The sequence below is a fragment of the Sitophilus oryzae genome, unplaced genomic scaffold (assembly GCF_002938485.1).
Source record: "Sitophilus oryzae breed Bouriz unplaced genomic scaffold, Soryzae_2.0 scaffold_154_pilon_pilon, whole genome shotgun sequence".
NCBI classification, from domain to species: Eukaryota; Metazoa; Arthropoda; class Insecta; order Coleoptera; family Curculionidae; genus Sitophilus; species Sitophilus oryzae.
Window position 1 is genome coordinate 1,130,480 of NW_022146225.1, and position 19,611 is coordinate 1,150,090.

At 32.8% G+C, this 19,611-nt stretch overlaps 1 protein-coding gene across 1 annotated transcript in view; it reads right to left on the minus strand.

The window, feature by feature from the left end:
- The window catches only part of LOC115879014 (glutamate receptor ionotropic, kainate 2), a 409,701-nt gene that overhangs the window by 164,633 nt on the left and 225,457 nt on the right, over positions 1-19,611 (minus strand). The window contains exons 3-5 of the mRNA XM_030895645.1: positions 10,896-10,982; positions 9,731-9,895; positions 9,425-9,600 (exon numbers count right to left, since the gene is read on the minus strand). Coding sequence (XP_030751505.1) covers positions 9,425-9,600; positions 9,731-9,895; positions 10,896-10,982 — 428 coding nt within the window. The remainder of the gene's footprint in view (positions 1-9,424; positions 9,601-9,730; positions 9,896-10,895; positions 10,983-19,611) is intronic.

The following is a 19,611-nucleotide window of genomic DNA, read 5'->3' on the forward strand; positions in this document are numbered from 1 at the left end:
TTACCATAGGCAACTAAAAATACACACTATCATGACAAGGACTACAATGACGTCACAACTGTCAGCTGAAGCGCGGGAAGAGGCAAACGTACGTCTTATGAGGATGAGCAATCCTATTAGTTTACTGTTCTTGTATTAAACCAACTTATTTTTGTTTAAATAATAGAAAAAAAATGCTATACATTTACTCTTGTACTAACATTTTTCCCACAAAACTCACCTTAAAAAGGATGCCTATCCCGAGGTTCATAAAGGGCTTGGTGAAGTCGATGACGCTCTCCCTTGCATAATTTATCGTCATGGAAGCCACAGCCAGGTCAGCCCTCTGCAATATAGAAATAAGACTGCGTAAAAAATCGGAAAAAGAAAAAATAAGAGAGATTATAATCATGACGATAATATTCCAGATGAGCATTCCATCGTAGGGAGAATGAAATAAAGAACCGTCTATTAAGGACTCTGAAATTAAAGAGTATTAAGCCATGTAAATACGAAATGAAGCTATAATTATTTTGTGCAAGGTTAATGAAATATTTTGACAATGTATTTGTAATATAATTTACAGACTAAAAAATGACAAGGTTCGCGAATTGATAGCAATGTGCGAAGTGACACTTTTTTTCATTTTCCTACGTTGCCATGACACGGTGCGCGAAGTAATGCGCGAAATACCTATTTCGCACACTGCATGTAAATTATATGGGATTTTGGAATTTTGATTTTTGCAAAATGAAGAACTAATAACTAGCTAACTAACTTAACACTAATGCATATTCTAGTTATTATGTACAATATTAACATCAATAGTACAACCAGTACACGAACCAATATTTAATCCCAAACTAGATAGTTCTGATTTTGCTTGATACATGCGGGTTTTGGGACTTGAGACACTATATAATTTTGATGTAGAGGTACTTGATCCCGGTATTTGACACTCCAAAATTTTATTTTATATTTGAATTTTATTGTTGATAGAATCCTCGACGTATCCCTCGGCCACTGTCGAAGATTTCCATCCTTGGTGGCGCTTCAAACTAAATATATCACACCCGGCATTAGCAAGGAGTGTGGCTGAAGTTCTCCGGAAAAAATGCCCACTGTAGGCATCATAATCTGGCAGCTTCAAGTGTTTTGCTATCCTGCTAGGCATCTTACCAAAAGAATTTATACCGACCACTTGGTTAACACATCTTTAATTTTGATATTTTAAAAACAATTTGCGACTGGTAGCATTTCTTGGACGAAGTGCTGCGTATTTTCGGTAAATCTCAATATAATTCAAATTTGAAACTGTAAAGACTCGGTCTATGTTTTTGTATCGGGTACTTTAACAATCAAAATTGAATCTTTATCTTCTATGTTATCGACCGTGATTTTAGTAAGTTCCTCACGGCGCGGCGGCAAGCACCAGAAATACCAAGTATTGAAACGGCCTAAAAGGAATCGATGACGATGTTCAGTAATAAAAAAAACATACATTCCAAACTCACGCTTTTTTTTTCGAAGCAATAATATAATAATAATATGATAATAATAGTTTTTAGGGATATCCCGATTTTAACGTTTGTACAAAAAATGTTGTTTGCAACTCGTGCGCGAACTACTTTAGTGATCTCGACCAATTTTTCAACTCGGCTACGCCTCGTTAAAAAATTCAAGTATCAATCGCCAAAGTAGCACTTCGCGCACTAGATACAAAAATAACTATTTTAATAATCCAGTTATAGAAAAAAGTTAAAGGAAAGCGAAAAAGAAGATGTCTACAAATAAATTCTGAGGGAACTGAAACAAGTTTAGACGTTCAATGTAACGAAAAGTTCAAGGCTACAGATTTGGGGAAAAAAAATACTGAGGAAGATTTTTGGAGGAAGGAAGTTAGACAACATACGGACCAGAAGAACAAATGAAGAATTAAAACAACTATTGGGGACCGAGTATAACGGGAGTAGCAAGAGCACAAAAGACTGAGATGGCTGGGACACAGGTCAGCCCTGTTTCATGGTTTTTTTTCAAGGTTTCACGTTTCATTATCATACTACGAATTCTTGCTTCAGCCATTCTTTCAAATAGGTGGAAAGAGAAGAAGGGGTAGACTAAGAACCAGATGGAAAAAGGATGTTGAAGAGGACTTGAGAAGATAAGAGTAAGATAAAAGTTGGCTAAGTTCAGGGTGGCGCACCTGATTCGCCTCGGTTTATTATACAAAAACGAAAAGATGTAGAAACAAAATATTTTATGGCTATATGTGGGGAGGCAATGTGCACAATTTAAAATTATTTTGAAATATACAGGGTGTCTCAGAACTAAGATTCATACCAAAGTTATATTTTTTCTTATGGAACACCGGGTATTTTATTTCATTTTTGGATTCTTGGGCCCAAAAAAAGGTATTTATTATAAGGTTTAGATATGCTTAAAATCATTGGTTTTTGAGATATTTAAAGATATTTAAATATGCATGCTATAAGAGAATTGATTATCAACACCCTGTACATTACTTTTCAGAATTAATTCTTGTACTGAGTTTAAAGGTAAAGAAATAAACTTTACTGAAAAATGTTATTGTTTTCTTAAATTTATACAGGGGTACCAAAAATTAGTGACCTATTTTACATAAAAACTTTGTTGTATTTTTTAACTTTGTTGTAAACCTGTATTTTTTTAAATAAATCGAAGCAGAATGAAATGCTCTTTCAAACTATATTAGGGTTTCCTATACCTATCTCAGATTTTGAATAAAAAGCGATTTTTAAATAAAATGGCAATCAAGATGGCTGGTATCGCCATGGAAACTTTCTAGTGACAGTTAGTAACTATTTTCAAAATCGACATTAGTGTATGGACATTATTATTTAAACAGTTTACTAAAATTTACCCACAATAAGTAAGTATTCTTTATTTTATGAAGAAAAATAAAGCCGTATCTGCTGGTGGAACGAATGGATATGTTACTAGTGATTTTGTTTTGTGAGGAAAATTATTTCTTGGCCTCAAGAGCTAATGCTCAAAGATATCAAAATAGGAATCTTCCTGATAAGCGTTCCTTTCAAAAACTACTTGTCATATTTCCTATTTCGCAGAGTTGGTAGTGTAGTTTATAAAAAACCGATTAGGCAGAAACCTGTCGTTGGAAGTGAAGAAATTGAATTTGCCGTAAATGGCTCTTTTATAAAAAATTATATGTACAAGTTATGGTCAAATAAAACAAAGAACTACTTCTTCCTTTTTCTTGATAGAATAATAAATGCATATTAATAAATATAATTTACTAAACTATTGGAGGTCAATTAAATAAAAGTAAATTGGTATAGATTTAAATAAAGTCTATAAACTAATGTCGATTTTGAAAATAGTTACTAACTGTCACTAGAAAATTGCCATGGCGATACCAGCCATCTTGATTGCCATTTTATTCAAAAGTCGCTTTTTACTCAAAATCTGACATAGATAGGTATAGGAAACCCTAATATAGTTTGAAAGAGCATTTGAATCTGCTTCGATTTATTTAAAAAAATACAGGGTGTTGCATTTGAAATAACAAAGTTTTTATGTAAAATAAATCCTTAAAATAAATAACTAATTTTTGGTACCCCTGTATAAATTTAAGGAAGCAATAACATTTTTCAGTAAAGTTTATTTCTTTGCCTTTAAACTCAGCACAAGAATTAATTCTGAAAAGTAATGTACAGGGTACTGATAATCAATTCTCCTGTAGCATGCATATTTAAATATTTTTAAATATCTTAAAAACCAATGATTTTAAACATATTAAACCCTTATAATAAATGTCTTTTTTTTTGGGCCTAAGAACTAAAATGAAATACCGGGTGTTCCATAAGAAAAATATAACTTTGGTATGGATCTTAGTTCTGAGATTAATTCTGTATATTTCAAAATAATTTTAAATTGTGCACATTGCCTCCCCACATATACCCATAAAATATTTTGTTTCTACATCTTTCCGTTTTCGTATAATCAACCGAGGCGGATGAGGCCCCACCCTATACAGGGTCCGGCAATAGTGCGTCGGGCATCTGTAGCTCCTAGAATAAAAAACTTGAGAATTTTGTTTAAGGGCGAACCTAAAGTATGTGCCAGGATGTATTTCAAGAAAATATTTTAACTTCTATAGGGTGGCTCAAAAAAGTGTGAGTGGACCTTGATGATTTTTTTTAAATGGAACACCCTGTATATTATTGCATTTTTGGCTTCCTTTCAGATCACTTTACATAACCTTAAGATATGAATAAATATATTTTGATAGTTTCAGAGATTTAATTAGAGAAAAAAATATTAAAAATACAAGAACTGTCCTGAAATCAAAACTATATTAGGTATTTACTTTAGATGGTCTGTATTTACTTTGCTATAAATATGAAAATCGTAAATTATACAGAATGTTCAAAATTCTGCGCCAAACTTTCTAAAATATAAAATAATTTTTCCTCGTTTTTTTAAATGGAACACCCTGTATATTATTTTTTTAATAGACGGAGACTTAAAAAATGAACATTTTTTGTATTTAAGGTATTTCAAAATTTTTAACGGTTTCGCAGATATTTGCGGTTTTATATTTCATATGGCATTTTCCACAGTAAATTTTTATCAAAGCCACCCAATGATTTTTTTTCGTATTTACTGAAAAGCGCCATATGAAATAATACTGCGTATTCGCGAAACCGTTCAAAAATTTTGAAATACTCTAAATACAAAAAATGTTCATTTTTTAACTCTCCATCTAATAAAAAAATAATATGCAGGGTGTTCCATTTAAAATAACAAAGAAAAATTATATTTTAGAAAGTTTGGCGTAGAATATTGAACATCCTGTATGATATACGATTACCATATTTATAACAAACTAAGAACAGACTATCTAAAGTAAATACCTAATATAGTTTTGATTTCAGAACAGTTCTTCTATTTTTAATAATTTTTTTAAGAAGGGCTGAAAAATACATATTTTTTATTTATTTTTTAATATCTCTGAAACTATCGAAATATATTTATTCATATCTTAGGGTTATGTAAAGTGAGCTGAAAGGAAGCCAAAAATGCAATTATATACAGGGTGTTCCATTTAAAAAAAATCATCCAGGTCCACTCACATTTTTTTGAGCCACCCTATAGAAGTTAAAATATTTTCCTGAAATACATCCTGGTACATACTTTAGGTTTGCACTTTAACAAAATTCTCAAGTTTTTTATTCTATGAGCTACAGATGCCTGACGCACTATTGCCGGACCCTGTATATAGTTGTAGTTGGCTAAGTTGGCTAAGTTGGCTAACCTAACCTAATGTTTTCCTGTTACCTTGTCAATAAGTTCTCGCACAATTCCATTCCATTGCTTGGTGTCATGATTGTACACGCCGTAAGTACGATCAGGTACCAGTTGGATTGAATACTGAAATCCAACCTGGTTGGCTATCCATTTCAGTAGGTCAATGCAGAATCCCTCATACCGTGCGTTGCCTGTAAAATTTCCATCCTGCTTGATCATAACGTATGGCCTCTCCTATAACAAAAGATTTCTTGTAAATAATAAAAGAAAAACTAAAAAAGATTTAGTTTTTAGCTAGTAGTAAATAAAACTTCTGAAGTTATACAGGGTGTTTCAAAAAATATGTTCCATCTCTCGTGGGGAGATTCCTCACGTAGAAATAAACTTTATTTTTCATATCAACATAGGTCCGATTCTGCTTTGTTTCGCAGCTACAGGGTGCTAAAGTGTTAATAATCTTTTGATTTTTTATAATTTTCTTCGAAGTACTTTTAGCGATTCTAATGAAATTTTGAGGATAAAAGTTAATATAAGTGCTATATATTTTAATGCTAAAAAAGTGTCAATAAATTCATCAGGGACGTGCATATGGGTTACTAGATCTTTTAAAAAAAAAAAAAAACATGTGCGGCACTGACTTTTTTTTGATACCAAAATTGTTTAGGCCGTTTAATGTCAATTAAAAGTTATCTGTTGATATTTTGTCGAATTCAGCCTCCTTGATGAGAAAAACGCAATTTCATTAATCACAATTAATAAAATTTAAATAAAAATAGAATTATTAAATTATATATTTTACCTAATTTATTATTAAAAATTACTACTATTAGTTTTTATTACTATATATTAGTCCAACCTAAAGCAATTTCAAATAAAAAATAATGGTATTTAAAATAATTACAAAAAACCTAATTTCAAAGAGTTTTAACATCCTGTAACTCTAAAACTATGCATTTCCATACCCATCTTTATACGAACTTTTTTTCATATTTTTGGTGAGTGATCAATGAGTTTAATGATATTAATTTTTTTTTAGGGGCTGCTATTAGACCTGGATCAAGGCAAATTAATAAAAGTTCGTTTATCTCATCAAGGAGGCCGAAATCGACAAAATATCCAGAGGTAACTTTTAATTTTTTTAAAAGATACACTATTTTTTACACCCTATATCCAAAAATCATATATTATTGTGAAATTTTTAAAATAATCGTATTTTCTAAGAAACTTAAAAAAAGTAATCTATCGCTAGAACACTCTTTAATCATCTGGCTTAATTAAAAACTGCAAATTCGTTAATGAACTGTCATCTGACAAAGGGATGTTGTCTCTGACTCGATTGTACTCCCTGGCGGTATCGACCTGTAATTAAAAATATTCGATTGACTGCACGAGATGAACAAAGACCCGACCCTAAACCAGATCATTAAGTTATTCACTGAAAGGTAAATAACTTCGAAAACGGGGATAAATTGGAATAGGTCTTTATTAGTAAAACAAAAAACATTTTAAATCATTGTGTGAGATATTTTGACATAGAGTAATAAAAAAATATACAGTGTGTCAAAGAAATAGTGTATCTAACTTTGGTGGGTGATTCTACAGATAAAAATAAAACAAAAAGTTCCTATTAATAAAAGCAAATATAATAATAATAATATATTTTGTTGAAATGGCAGATTATTCTTTTTTAATCATAGTGCCGTGCAATTGCCAAGTCAATATAATTATCCTCAATTATAGTGAAACCTCTCAATGTCATAAAATTACAAATATTTGTAGAATTCACTTTCTAACATCATAAATTGGCGTAAAACAATTTCAAAAACTAAGTAATACGTCTCTATAAACGCTCTAACAGGAAAAACAAGCAGTGTGAGGAGTAATTTCCGCAATTTTAGAGCTGGTAAAGACGCATGACACAATAGTGAACGTTCCTATTGTTATTTGCTCGAAACAGTACGCTTCGGCAACTATTTATACCTTTACAATTTTGTATTTTTCGCAAGGGAAGAGTTATTGCGAATGTCATCGGAAAATCTCTAAGATTTTCCGCGCAGTTTTCTTCTAAAAATAAAACGGTTTTTAAGGAGCTTAGTTGGAGAGATGGCGGTGTCTTCTGCATCGGCGAGGAAATTATTAGATTCTTTTGTTGTTATAAGTTGAAATAAAAACGCTTTTAAAAAGACAAAGAAAAATATTTAGATAGATTGACTGTTTTTTCATAGCAAAATTTTAAAATTTGCCTTATATTATCTATCAAAAATAGTAGATAAATAGTACTTTACCCGCAAGGGTAGATTAAATGATACTTTAACAGCGAGGATAGGTTAAAAATTTTATTTTTTCTCGCACGTTTTTTAATTGCTTCTATTTTTGAAAATTTTGGTATTCCTTTTCATAAGTTATTCGAGATTTATATGGAAGTAGTTTGGATATGGCGTTTGTCGCCTCAGCCTGAATATCTGTTGTTAATTTACTTATTTCGCTTTGAACAATTTCTGGCTCCAATTCAATCAGCAATCGACACGAAAAAGAATTAAAAAATATTGACTCAAAACTGACAACTAAAGAGACAGCTTTATTTATTTGTCAATTTACGTAGAAACCAACGCCAAGCCAGCACAATATTCTTTCTACTCGTAATAAATTCCTTGAAATAATCATTTTCTGAATATTTTTTTAAACGTAACTCGCTATGGAAAAAATATTGTTTTATACACGACGATAAAATTTCATTATCGTCTGCAGAAATTAACTCACTCAAATACCATTTTATCGTCTTGTATAAAAAATAACTATTTAAGATCTATTGTGGTTCTCTCTCTCTCTATGATGTCTAGATTAACTTCTCCATTAAGACACTCGAAGAAACTTCTTAAAACTTACAACCAAGTCAAAAAATTTACTTGAATTACCCCTTTATAGGTTGGATTAGGTTAGGTTAGGTTAATTTAACCAACTAATCAGTTGCGTGGAAGTATATTATCGCTCATTTTGTTTGCTATGCTTATTTCCATATATATGCGCGCCTTGGTCATTTAATCAACCATTTATACGTTGGCCGAATTGGCGCAAAAAGTTAACGTAGCTGTTGAATATTCGACCAGTGAGCATTGGTGACACTGAGTTCGCTGTGTATCATATAGGTAATAATTGTCGTCTAAGCATTTTCTATGCAAATTTCGTGCGATAAGAATTTAAAAATATATAAACAAAACAAATGTATCTGTGACGTTTGTTTCTTTTTATTTAGTGCACAAAATTTACGGTTCGGATGATATTTTCGAAAATCGTTAACATATCCTATATATTTTCGATCATTTCTCATAGGATGCGAGTTTCTCAAAAAACAAACTCTGATTTGCTTGATATGGGCATATTTTTGAGCAAAACTCTTTTTTCTTACATTGGATGATACATACAGTTTATACATTATCTACATTAGATCATTACATATTATCTATTTGCTTTAACAGTCTCTGGTTGAAAAATCGACCACCACCGCCACCACCACCATTTCTTCGATATGTCTTTGCTAGCCGAATTAGAGAAAATGAGTGTTTTATGCGTTGGCCACAGAACGAGTAAAAGCTCCACCGTACAGCACTTGAGACGTAAGGGGAAATAAAATCAGCCATGTCACAAATTTGTCCATTAGGTTGCCTATCTTCCCAATTCTTTCAATCAACAGTTTTATTTATTCAAATAAAAAAAACACGTTTCTTCTGTCTCTCTTTTTATTGCTCTGTTTTTTCTGTGTTATTTCTTATTAAAAACACTCCAGACAAATTTCAGTATCAGTAAAAGCTTGAATAATCCAATTTTGTTCAAAAAAAAAATAAAATAAAATAAAACGAGGCGACTAAAACAACGGGCTTCAAGTTTTCTCGTTAACAGAGAAAAAAATCTAATCTCCTCACTCACACCGGACTGACGTCACTCTAATTTCTTTAAAATGTTATAAAGAAAATTGTCAAGCAAGGCTAGATCGCTTAAATTAAAATTCTGCTTTCAAATAAAAGTTTTGAAAGTGCGAAATAAGTATTTTTAAAGAAATAATAAGAATTTTTTGGTGTCAGCCTTAATAGGTATAATTTTATTTCTATTTTTTGTATATTTTCATTAAGTTCGTACTCACCGCTCTGAAAAGCTGCTGTATATTTCTAGGGTTCGTATCAATGATCAATTTGAAAATGTCTTTCTGTCGTACTTCACGTAGTACCTGCCTGTATGTACTGGGTGTTGCTTGACGAATGTACATTTCAGTTTTGATAGCAGCTGGGGCCTTTACTAGTTCTTGTAATTTGAACAAACCTGTAATAAATAAACAACATTAAAATGCACAATAATGATAAAAAATCTACAATAAACAAGAAAAAAAGCAACCATAAGGTATAGAAAGTAGAGAATATTAATATTAATTTTCAAAATTAAAAATACTTACCATAATCTTCTTCATAAATGATGGCCACTTTGGTCCAATTCAAAAACGCCATCAGGTCTTTGAAAGCTTTGTTCATATTTTCTTGGCTTGGGTGCAAATTGATGCTTAGCTTTTTTGACATTGGTTCAAAGTCGATTCTGGCTTCGATATGAGGAACATCCAACGCTATTAAAAAAACGTTACATAATTTTAATACACAGAGTGGCCCATTCGTGCGAGGAAGTCCAATATTGTCGAGTCCAATAAATGTTGTATAGTTTATAAAAATACATATCATAAAAATATTTTGTTGTATGCAGAGCATTTCAATGAAAGTAATGATAAAGTGTGAGGTTTGGTAAAATGCTTTTTAAATTGGATTTCTGTATAAAGTTGGATTCAGCATAAAATTCTACTATAGTATACGATTGCCACGATTATATTTCTTGTTTGTTGAAACTTTGGTTAAAAACACAATACTTATTCAAAGAGATTGTTAAAAACTGGAGTGAATTTAATTTTATTAATACTTACCTTCATTTTCCTAAATGTTCGTTACAACTTAAATAATACCCTGTTAAATAAACTAAATTTTCCTTCAAGGACTTAACCTGTTATCCTTGAGGTTTAAGAAGAAATACGAAAATATTATAAGTATTTTAATTTTTATTATATCTCTGAGAACAACGACGACATTGGACTTCCTTGCACTTAGAAATCTTCCTTGCACTTGCAAATAGACCACCCTGTATATCCACTTTTCCAAGACATAAAAGAGTTAGATATACAGGACGAGTCTTAAATAAGTGCAAATATTTTAGGAGTAGTACATTTCGACCCCAGAAACATATGTTTATGAGTTTTTTTTTCGCGAAAAAAATTAAAATTTGGAATTTTTTGATTTTTTTTTAGTTTTTAGTTAAAAAACTTAATATATTCATAATATGGCAACATATGTAGTAGATTAAATTTACAAGAAAGAAAACCGAGATATATTAACCCTGAAAATATTTGCACTTATATAAGACTCATCCTGTATATTTAGATATTTAGACAAAGATAATTAAAGACTTATATTTAGAAATTTCATGTTCTGAAGAGTTTTCTTTAAAAATGTTTTTTAATAATTGTTTATTAATCAACTTAATTACCTATATTTAATTATATATTTATTTACAAAACTAACCTTCGCATATGCTCTGTATATGGGCTCCTAAAATTGGGTCTGACGGACCGAAAATTGCTTGAACACCAAATTCCATCTGTCTGCAAGCTGAAAATAAAGTAAACATGTTAAAACTAGAGATTAATACTTAAATTTTAATGTGAATTACAAAAAATTGACACTTTGAGAAAATGCATTCTTCATAAAAATTTTAGCTTGTTCTAAAGCGGTTAATCCCGTTTATATTTTCCATGTCCATACATTTTAGAGAAAATTAAGAAAAACATGAAAATATGGTTGAATTTATCAGAGAATGAAAACCACATTATATTACCATAGTTTGATTTTTAGGACTTTAACCAAATTTTTATGTTTTTTTTTTATTTTTTTCGGTATGGAAATTTTGAAAAGTATAAACAGGATTAACCATTTTAGAAAAGCAATTTTTTTATAAAGAATCTATTTTTCTCAAAATGTCAATAATAAAAAGTTTTCCCTTTTGTAAAGACAGTTTGGAGTTCAGTAGCCTACAAAGTTTCGGGGTACTGTGTATAATAAAATAAGTGTTTAAACCCTCTATTTCCACAAAAAACAAGTCCTGTTTTAATTCAGACAAATCGTTCATCTCTTTTTCCATACACCCTCAAAAACCAACCTATTAAAACACATCGAAAAAAAAGCAAATAACTTTTTTATACCGCCCCCATATTTTCTCTTCTTCAATTATCTCCAAACCGCAAGAAAAACACCAAATAAAACTTGATATTCAAAATCCCCCAAAAATACAACAATACTCCGCTGATGACTTTTTCTCCATCGGAGCAAGAAAGCCCAAATCGAAAGTGGAATTAAAAATCGTTTTCGGGCTTGGAAGGAACAGCGAGAGAATGAGACATTGAACAAGATGGTTCGTTTACCAAGCGAAACGATTATTTTCGAGGTCTCGAGGGCGTCACCGGGTCGACCTAAATATCAAGCAGAAGGGAAAGTTATAATAAAGGGAGGTTTTATAGGTTTTGGGGGGATAATAGTAAAGAATATGCTACAGATATACAGATGAGAACGAGATAACTATATAAATATAAAATATATTTTTGTGAAAGCGTTTCGAAATTGACAGATTGTGATATTTATTTGAGATTCGAAATGACATTCTTTTAGGCACTAGTATCTAAATACAACAGTCAACCACGTCTGTGCAAAAGATAGTTAACCAGGGATCAGAGGATATACCGGAAATAACTACAGAAGAGATCAGAAACTCCTTAAAAGAAATGAAAAATAACAAAGCCCCGGGCGAGGACGGCATAGTGATTGAGGCTGTGAAACTCGGAGGAGGAACACTATTAAAATGGATTAAAGACTTATTTAATTTATGCCTTGAAAAAGAAATAATCCCGTCTCAATGGAACAACGCCATAACGATACTTCTCCATAAAAAGGGCGATATCATCGAGCTTGAAAATTATAGACCGATAAGCCTTCTTTGTCACTTGTATAAGCTGTTTACCAAAATCATTGCCAAACGTCTCGAACGTAAACTAGATTTCTATCAACCAAGAGAACAGGCAGGCTTTAGGAAAGGTTATGGAACAAACGATCATCTTCAAGTAATTAAATTCTTGATAGAAAAATCTGTGGAATACAACAGGCCTCTAGCATTGGTGTTCGTTGATTTCCAGAAAGCATTTGACACAGTAGAATTAACAACAATAATAGCAGCATTGGAGCAGGGAAGAGTAGATTATAGGTATACAAGGCTTATAGAATACATATATAGTAATGCCACCAACTGTAAAACTTCACGAAACAACAGATAAAATTGAGGTAGGCAGAGGAGTTCGACAAGGGGATACTATTTCGCCTAAAGTTTTTACAGCTGTCCTTGAATACGCAATGAAATCACTCTCTTGGGAGAATAGGGGCATAAATATCGATGGTGAAAGGTTGACACATCTATTCGCAGATAACATCGTCCTTGTCTCACATAACATCGGAGATTCAAAGCAGATGCTCGAAGAATTAGTGCAGGCCTTATTAAAAGTCGGTCTCCGGATAAATACGAGTAAAACGCAAATAATGACAAACTTAGTGCTCACACAGAACATCAGAATAGGTGACGCAGACATAAAAGAAACACATATATACAAATATCTCGGGCACGAAATACAAATCGGAAAAAACAACCAAACACACGAGATACAGCGCAGAATAGGTTTGGGTTGGGCTGCTTTTGGCAAACTGCGGGAGACCTTTAAAAGTGATATACTCATATGCTTGAAGAGGAAAGTTTATGAACAATGCGTCTTGCCGGTAATTACGTATGGAGCGGAAACTCTAACATTAACGAAAAAGTCAGCAGAAAATTTAAGAGTAGCCCAGAGAGCCATGGAGAGAGCCATGCTTGGAATAACTAAAAGAGACAAAATTCCTAATAACACTATCAGACAAACAACCAAAATTAAAGACATAGTGGAACACGTAACTCGAATGAAATGGAGATGGGCAGGTCATGTGGCCAGAACATCTAAAGACAGGTGGACTAGAAGATTGTTAGAATGGCGACCTCGAGCAGATAAACGTAGCAGAGGCAGACCACCGACACGCTGGACCGATGATGTAAAGAGGATTGCTGGAAATTGGATGATGACGGCCCAAAATCGTGAGACATGGAGAAATATGGAGGAGGCCTGCGTTCAGCAGTGGACAACGATGGCTACATGATGATGATGATGATATAAAAGTGACACTTGTTTAGGCACTAGTGCCTAAAAGTAAAAAATGAAACGTTAGAAACAATGAAAATATTTATTTATTTTAAATCTTACAGGTACAATTATTTAAATTATTAAAGTGAATAGAAGAGGCATCCAACTTTTCGTCACTAAGAGAAATGCAAGTTGTAGGAGTCGGAAGAAGTAAATTTCTTGTACTGGAGATGCTGGTAGCTTCTGCTTCTACGTGAACTGCTTTTAATTTCATATTTGGCGTATCTTTCTGTCCCATGATTCTTTTTGCTGTTTCGGTTTTATGTTCAATTGAATTTTCAATGTAACCTTTAGCAACCGAGCTTGATCGCCAACCTCCATGTCGCTTGAAAACTGTTATCTCCGCTCCTAAATCTGCCAGGATTGTTGCAGAGCTGCCCCGGAAACAATGACCAGTGTATTCAATGGCGTTGGAGAGTCCAAGAAATTCCGCTATCTTTTTTGGTATACCTCCAATTGTATTGATCCCAACTGGCAAGGTACAGCATTGATTTTTTCTATACATCAAGAAAAATCGTTGATGTGTCACATTTAGTGGTCGAAGTTTTGCGTCCTTACGAAATACATGTAAGAAATTGATACCGTCTATTGGTCCCTCAGAAATCTCTTGGAAAATGAGTTTTTGTATTCGGAATCTTCAGACTAATAAATGATTGACAATCTTTAATGACATCTACGGTCAAAAACGTGATTTCTTCCCTCCTAGATGCTCCAAATACTCCAACGATTAGATAACTTTGGCTAACAAGAATTCTTTGTCATCGGCTTCTTTCACAAAGCGTTGTATTTCTAGTTTTGTAAATACTTTTGATTTCTTTGCCTGATATCCGGAAGCTTTTCTTTTTAAAAATGCAATAAGGTTTGTGAATTTGCTAATATCTACGTTTCTGTTCAGGTAAATTATGATGTGGAGCATCGAATATTTACTCCACAGAGTTGACGGCTTTAAGGTAGTGAATAACTTCAGGAAATAGGCTAGCAATACCTGTTCTGTGAAATTATCAATATGTTTTTCTTTGACCCAGGTTTCAAAGTTGTTGTAGGTGGTCTCGTATAAGTTTTTTGACTTCTCTGGCACTAAAGTGGATAAAGCAGTTTCAGCAGCTTGTTGAATATCCAAAGACTCGTCATTATCACTCATTTTTTTACAAAACTTTGTAGGAGATACGGCGACGCTTGAACCTGACAGAACTTTGTCATTAAACAATGCATAAACAATGGCTTAGAAACCGATTACCAGAACGTTTTAAAAAATGTTTAAAAATAAATAATAATAATAGCATGAAAATCTCAAATTACCCGCTTTCACAAAAAATCTTGTATGAAATACGTTGCGAAAAGAGTGTTTCAAGCAGTCGCCGGTTAAGCATTGTCCAGTTTGATTGACAATTTGGCGTCCCGTCCTTAAAACACATTCATTTCGCAACTTGTTACATAAATAGCTATTTTATGCACCGGCTGTATGTCAAACGTACAGCTTTGTCATAATAAGTGTCATTTTTACTATTAATAAAACAATATACTATTATTTTGTAGATTTTTTTATTCCAGTGGACGGAAAATCCACGAAATCCAATCAAAACAATTTTAGAGTCCTTAATAAAGCATTAGTGAAGAGGAACGAAAGCAACGCACATAAAGAAGCATGCTTACCATAATCTCAGAAACAAGTCCGGCCATATGCTCCGCTCTAAACTAGTAAGTAATCCCCCCATTAGATAGCGCTGACCTAAAAACTGGCTGTGCCCCCGTTTAAACGACTCTAATTTTACACAGTAAGCCAAAGAACTCTCGTCTCGCTATTCCTTGCCTTATTTTGTAAACGAAGTTTGAGAGAAAATGGTTCTTTCTTCGCTGTCGGTCAATAGCGGTGAATTAAATTAAACAAATCTTCTTTGAGGAGGAAATTTTCTTGTTAAATATTCAGGGATGGGTCTGTTTTTAGGTGGGTAAATAATTACAAAATTTGCTACGGTAATAAATTGTGTGCTTTTAATAATATTCGTTTCAGAAATATTTTCTGTTTAAAAAAAATAATATCAGTTACTCCATTAGTCTAAATAATTATTTTTAGAGTAACATTGTTGCGCTTTTATTTGTAAAATATTAGTATCTTTGTTGTTTTTAATGACATAAAAAAATAACAGTTATTTATGGTACTAGTGTGTTATCTTACATACAGGGTGTCCCATCGAAAACGTTCCGCAAAGCATAAAGGCCAGGGGCGCTATTCTGTAAAATCGTCGGTATCGGTAAGTTACCGACAGCTATCGGTACGTATTTGTATATAGTAAATATGTGTTAATTGTTGTTGTCATAGTTACCGATCGGCCCTATGACAGATATCGCAAATTTGTACCGACGACTCTCGGTACAAATCTGCGATACAGGTACAAATCTGCGTCGGTACAAATTTGCGATATCTGCCATAGGATCGATCGGTAACTATGACAACAACAATTAACACATTTTTACCATATACAAATACGTATCGAGAGCAAATTTGTACCGACGAAAATCGGTATCTCTACCGTGCCCTGGTCAACCTCACGGTAGAGATACCGAGCATGGTACAAAGAATACAAGGTATGATATTGCGCAGGTTGGTCGCTACGTCACAGGTGATAACAGGCGCTATTGGTCAGCACGCCCCGCGCGCCAGTTCAAATCGTCAAGATATTGTTATAAACCTGTTTTTTAGTTTATATACCGTCATTGAATTATCGCTAAGCAAGTTACTGTGGAGCAGTGCGTAAGGAGTCGGGCTAGGAAGCGAGAGACCGGAGTTCGAATCTCGGCCGGGACATAACTTTTAATTTATTTTTTTAAATACTGTTGTATTCTATAGTTTATTTTTGTAGTATAAAAAAAAGAACTATTTATTCTGTTATTTTTTAATCTCCGGTATTAATATAAATTGATTGTTGGTACAATACCTCATTTAATATAAAATAATATTCTACTTTTTGAAATGTATCGGGCCCTAATTGTACCTAAAAGTAATATATTTTTAATGATATACCATATTGTAAACTATTTAATATTTCAGTCACTTAAAAAGTTAATTTGCATTGAATAATTGCCTACCATTATAGGAAATTTGAGCTATATAATCCTTGATTTATTCTCAAAACCTGAAACATCTACATATAAAAAGAAGCACAGGTCACTAATTATAATAAACTTCACCCTTGGAATTACTTCTATCACAATTACAATACATTCATCTGCATTGGCATTTTCTACTTTTCGATGGGAAACAATAAAATTCCCAACATTTTTTAAATGATGTAACAATTCCTCTTGTGGTTACTTTTCCATATATATCCTCATCTCTGTCCTCATGTGAAATCAGAGCCAATGAACATGAAAATTATTTACCATAAACATCGCAAACTAAAAACCTAATAAACAATTTTATAGGTACCGAATATAGAAATAAATTTAGTATTCTTACCTATTATGGTCCAAAGTCCAAATCCATGTTAATAGATAATTATTATTTTTAAATATATTTTTTTGGAACTGCTGGTTTTAGTAATTATTAAATTAAACGAACTAAAAAGCCTTAAAAATAAACAATTCTTAACCATAACCCCAAAAAATGCAGATCTCCTGTCAACTTTCTTTATTGTTTATTTATTCCTCATTTTCCTAGTGACGTCACAGGTGGTATGCGCGAACTGAACGAAATTGGAGCCGCTATCGATCATACCTTGTATTCTTTGTACCATGGATACCGAGAGTCGTCGGTACAAATTTACGATATCTGTCATAGGGCCGATCGGTAACTATGACAACAACAATTAACACATATTTACTATATGCAAATACGTACCGATAGCTATCAAGATAGCGATACCCCACTTGTGACACCTCTTTGGAAAGCGTATAAAAAATGCTGAACGACTATAATAAAAAAGAACGAAAAAAATAGAGCCTAAAAATAAAACAAAAATGTCAAACGTGTTAAAATCAATAGAATGAATTATTTTTGTATCCATGAACCATTGCGAGAAAAAAAAAGCTCGTACAAAGAAATTTATTTTAACTCTTAATGAGGACCTCATACACTTTCAGCAAGATGGAGCCCCTTCGCAATATTCTATTGTCACAAGGCGGTGGTTGGATAAATATTATCCAAGGCAATGGATTGGCAGAAGGGGTCTAATCGAGTGGCCGCCAAGGTCACCTGATCTCACTCCTTTAGACTTTTCCTTGTGGGGTTACACTAAATCCATAGTCTACAAGGCAAAACCAGGTTCGCTGCAAGAATTGCGGCAGAGGAGAACTGTAGCATGTCGAAATATTCCGAGAGAGACTTTCCAAAAAGTGAGAGAAGAATTTGAAAATCGTTTGTATTTTTGTATGGAACAAAACGGCTGTCATTTTGAGCAATTATTAAAATAAATTATCATTTTAAATTTCTTTCAAATTGGCACACCTACATTTCTTGTCACTAACCACTCATTAAGTTGAAGTCTGTATGACCATCGTTTAGCAATTTCAATTAGCTTTCCAAAGAAGTGTCACAAGTGGGGTATGACTATCTTGAGATTAGAAGTGAGGGGGTGCCACCTAGGGGTGGGTTGGGGTGGTTTGAAAAATACTTCATTTGCGTCATTTAGCTGGGTCCCAATTTGTAACTTATGCTGAAAAAATCACCTTTTTCATTAATGTCCACCTAATTGTTCGTGTAAGGGTAGTTTTTCAATTTCACCCTAAAGACTTTATGATCATCATTTAGCATTTTTCATGAGCTTTCCAAAAAGACGCCACAAGTGGGGTGTTGCCATTTAAGATTTTCAAGTCAGTAGGGGTGCCTCCTAAGGGGTAGGTCGGGGTGGTTCAAAAAATACGTCATATGTATTCCCCCTCGATATTATAGAAACGGTATTTTTTATTTTTTTGATATCTTTTTTGGTTTAAAAATTATAGCCATTGTAAGTTTTCAATGGCCCAACCTGTATACTGTATATAGAACTTTAAAATACATGAAAATTTTAAGTTTTCCGTTTTTTGTCCCAGTCCGTGTAGTTTATAATAATTTTAATATCGACAGGTATATTTTTTATCTCTCCTACTCTCAATACCGCCAGCTAATATTAAAAAAACCTCGATTAAAGCGAACGATACAAAGTTTCTTGCCATCCCCGTAACATTCTCGACTAATTTCAGAGACAGGTGAGCTGAAAAATTAATTAAAAAAGGTTCCTCGTCGCTTTGAAAATTAAATAATTGCCCGAAAGCTCTGGGTATTTCGTTTCTTCCCCTATTTTTAGAGCGACAACGTTGGTTTTGGAAAAGGAACTTAACTAAAAGAAAAAAAAAACTGTATTTTTTGTCCTGGACCCTTGAAAGCACTCAAAAGTGATTGAGCGATCGGAAACTTGGGGCGCGGAAAAAATCTAACTCGCAGAGATGTCTGGGGGGCTGTAGATATTTTTTTAACTTTTATCTGTATATTTTCGATGTAAGAATTATGGCTGTAAAGTAGGAAGATGTGAAAAAGAAGAAGAAAATACAGAAGTTATATTTTTTTCGTTTTTTTTTTGATAATGTGTATTAGAGGTTTCTCAAACATTTTCTGTTTCTTACTATAAAGATCTTACTTTTAAAATTATGTACTGTATGCTATTTACTGTGTTTTACAGAGTTTCTCGTTTGAGATTAGAGCTACAAAGATATGGTTTTCAAATTATTTTGCCTTTTTTTGCATTCAATATACAGGGTGATTCGAACTGTATTCCGGAAACTTCTGTAGCATATTCTGCAGATAAAAATTAGTGAAAAAGTTCTTATAAATATATGTCCTAAAACGCTTAGTTTCAGAGGCATTTTTTACGTAAAAAGTCATGGAAATGTATATTTTTTCAGTCAGTAGTTTTATACAGGTACGGACGAAAAGTTATTAGATTTCAAATCAGTTAAAATACTTGTAGGTGGCGCCCCCTACAAATAGGAGTCAT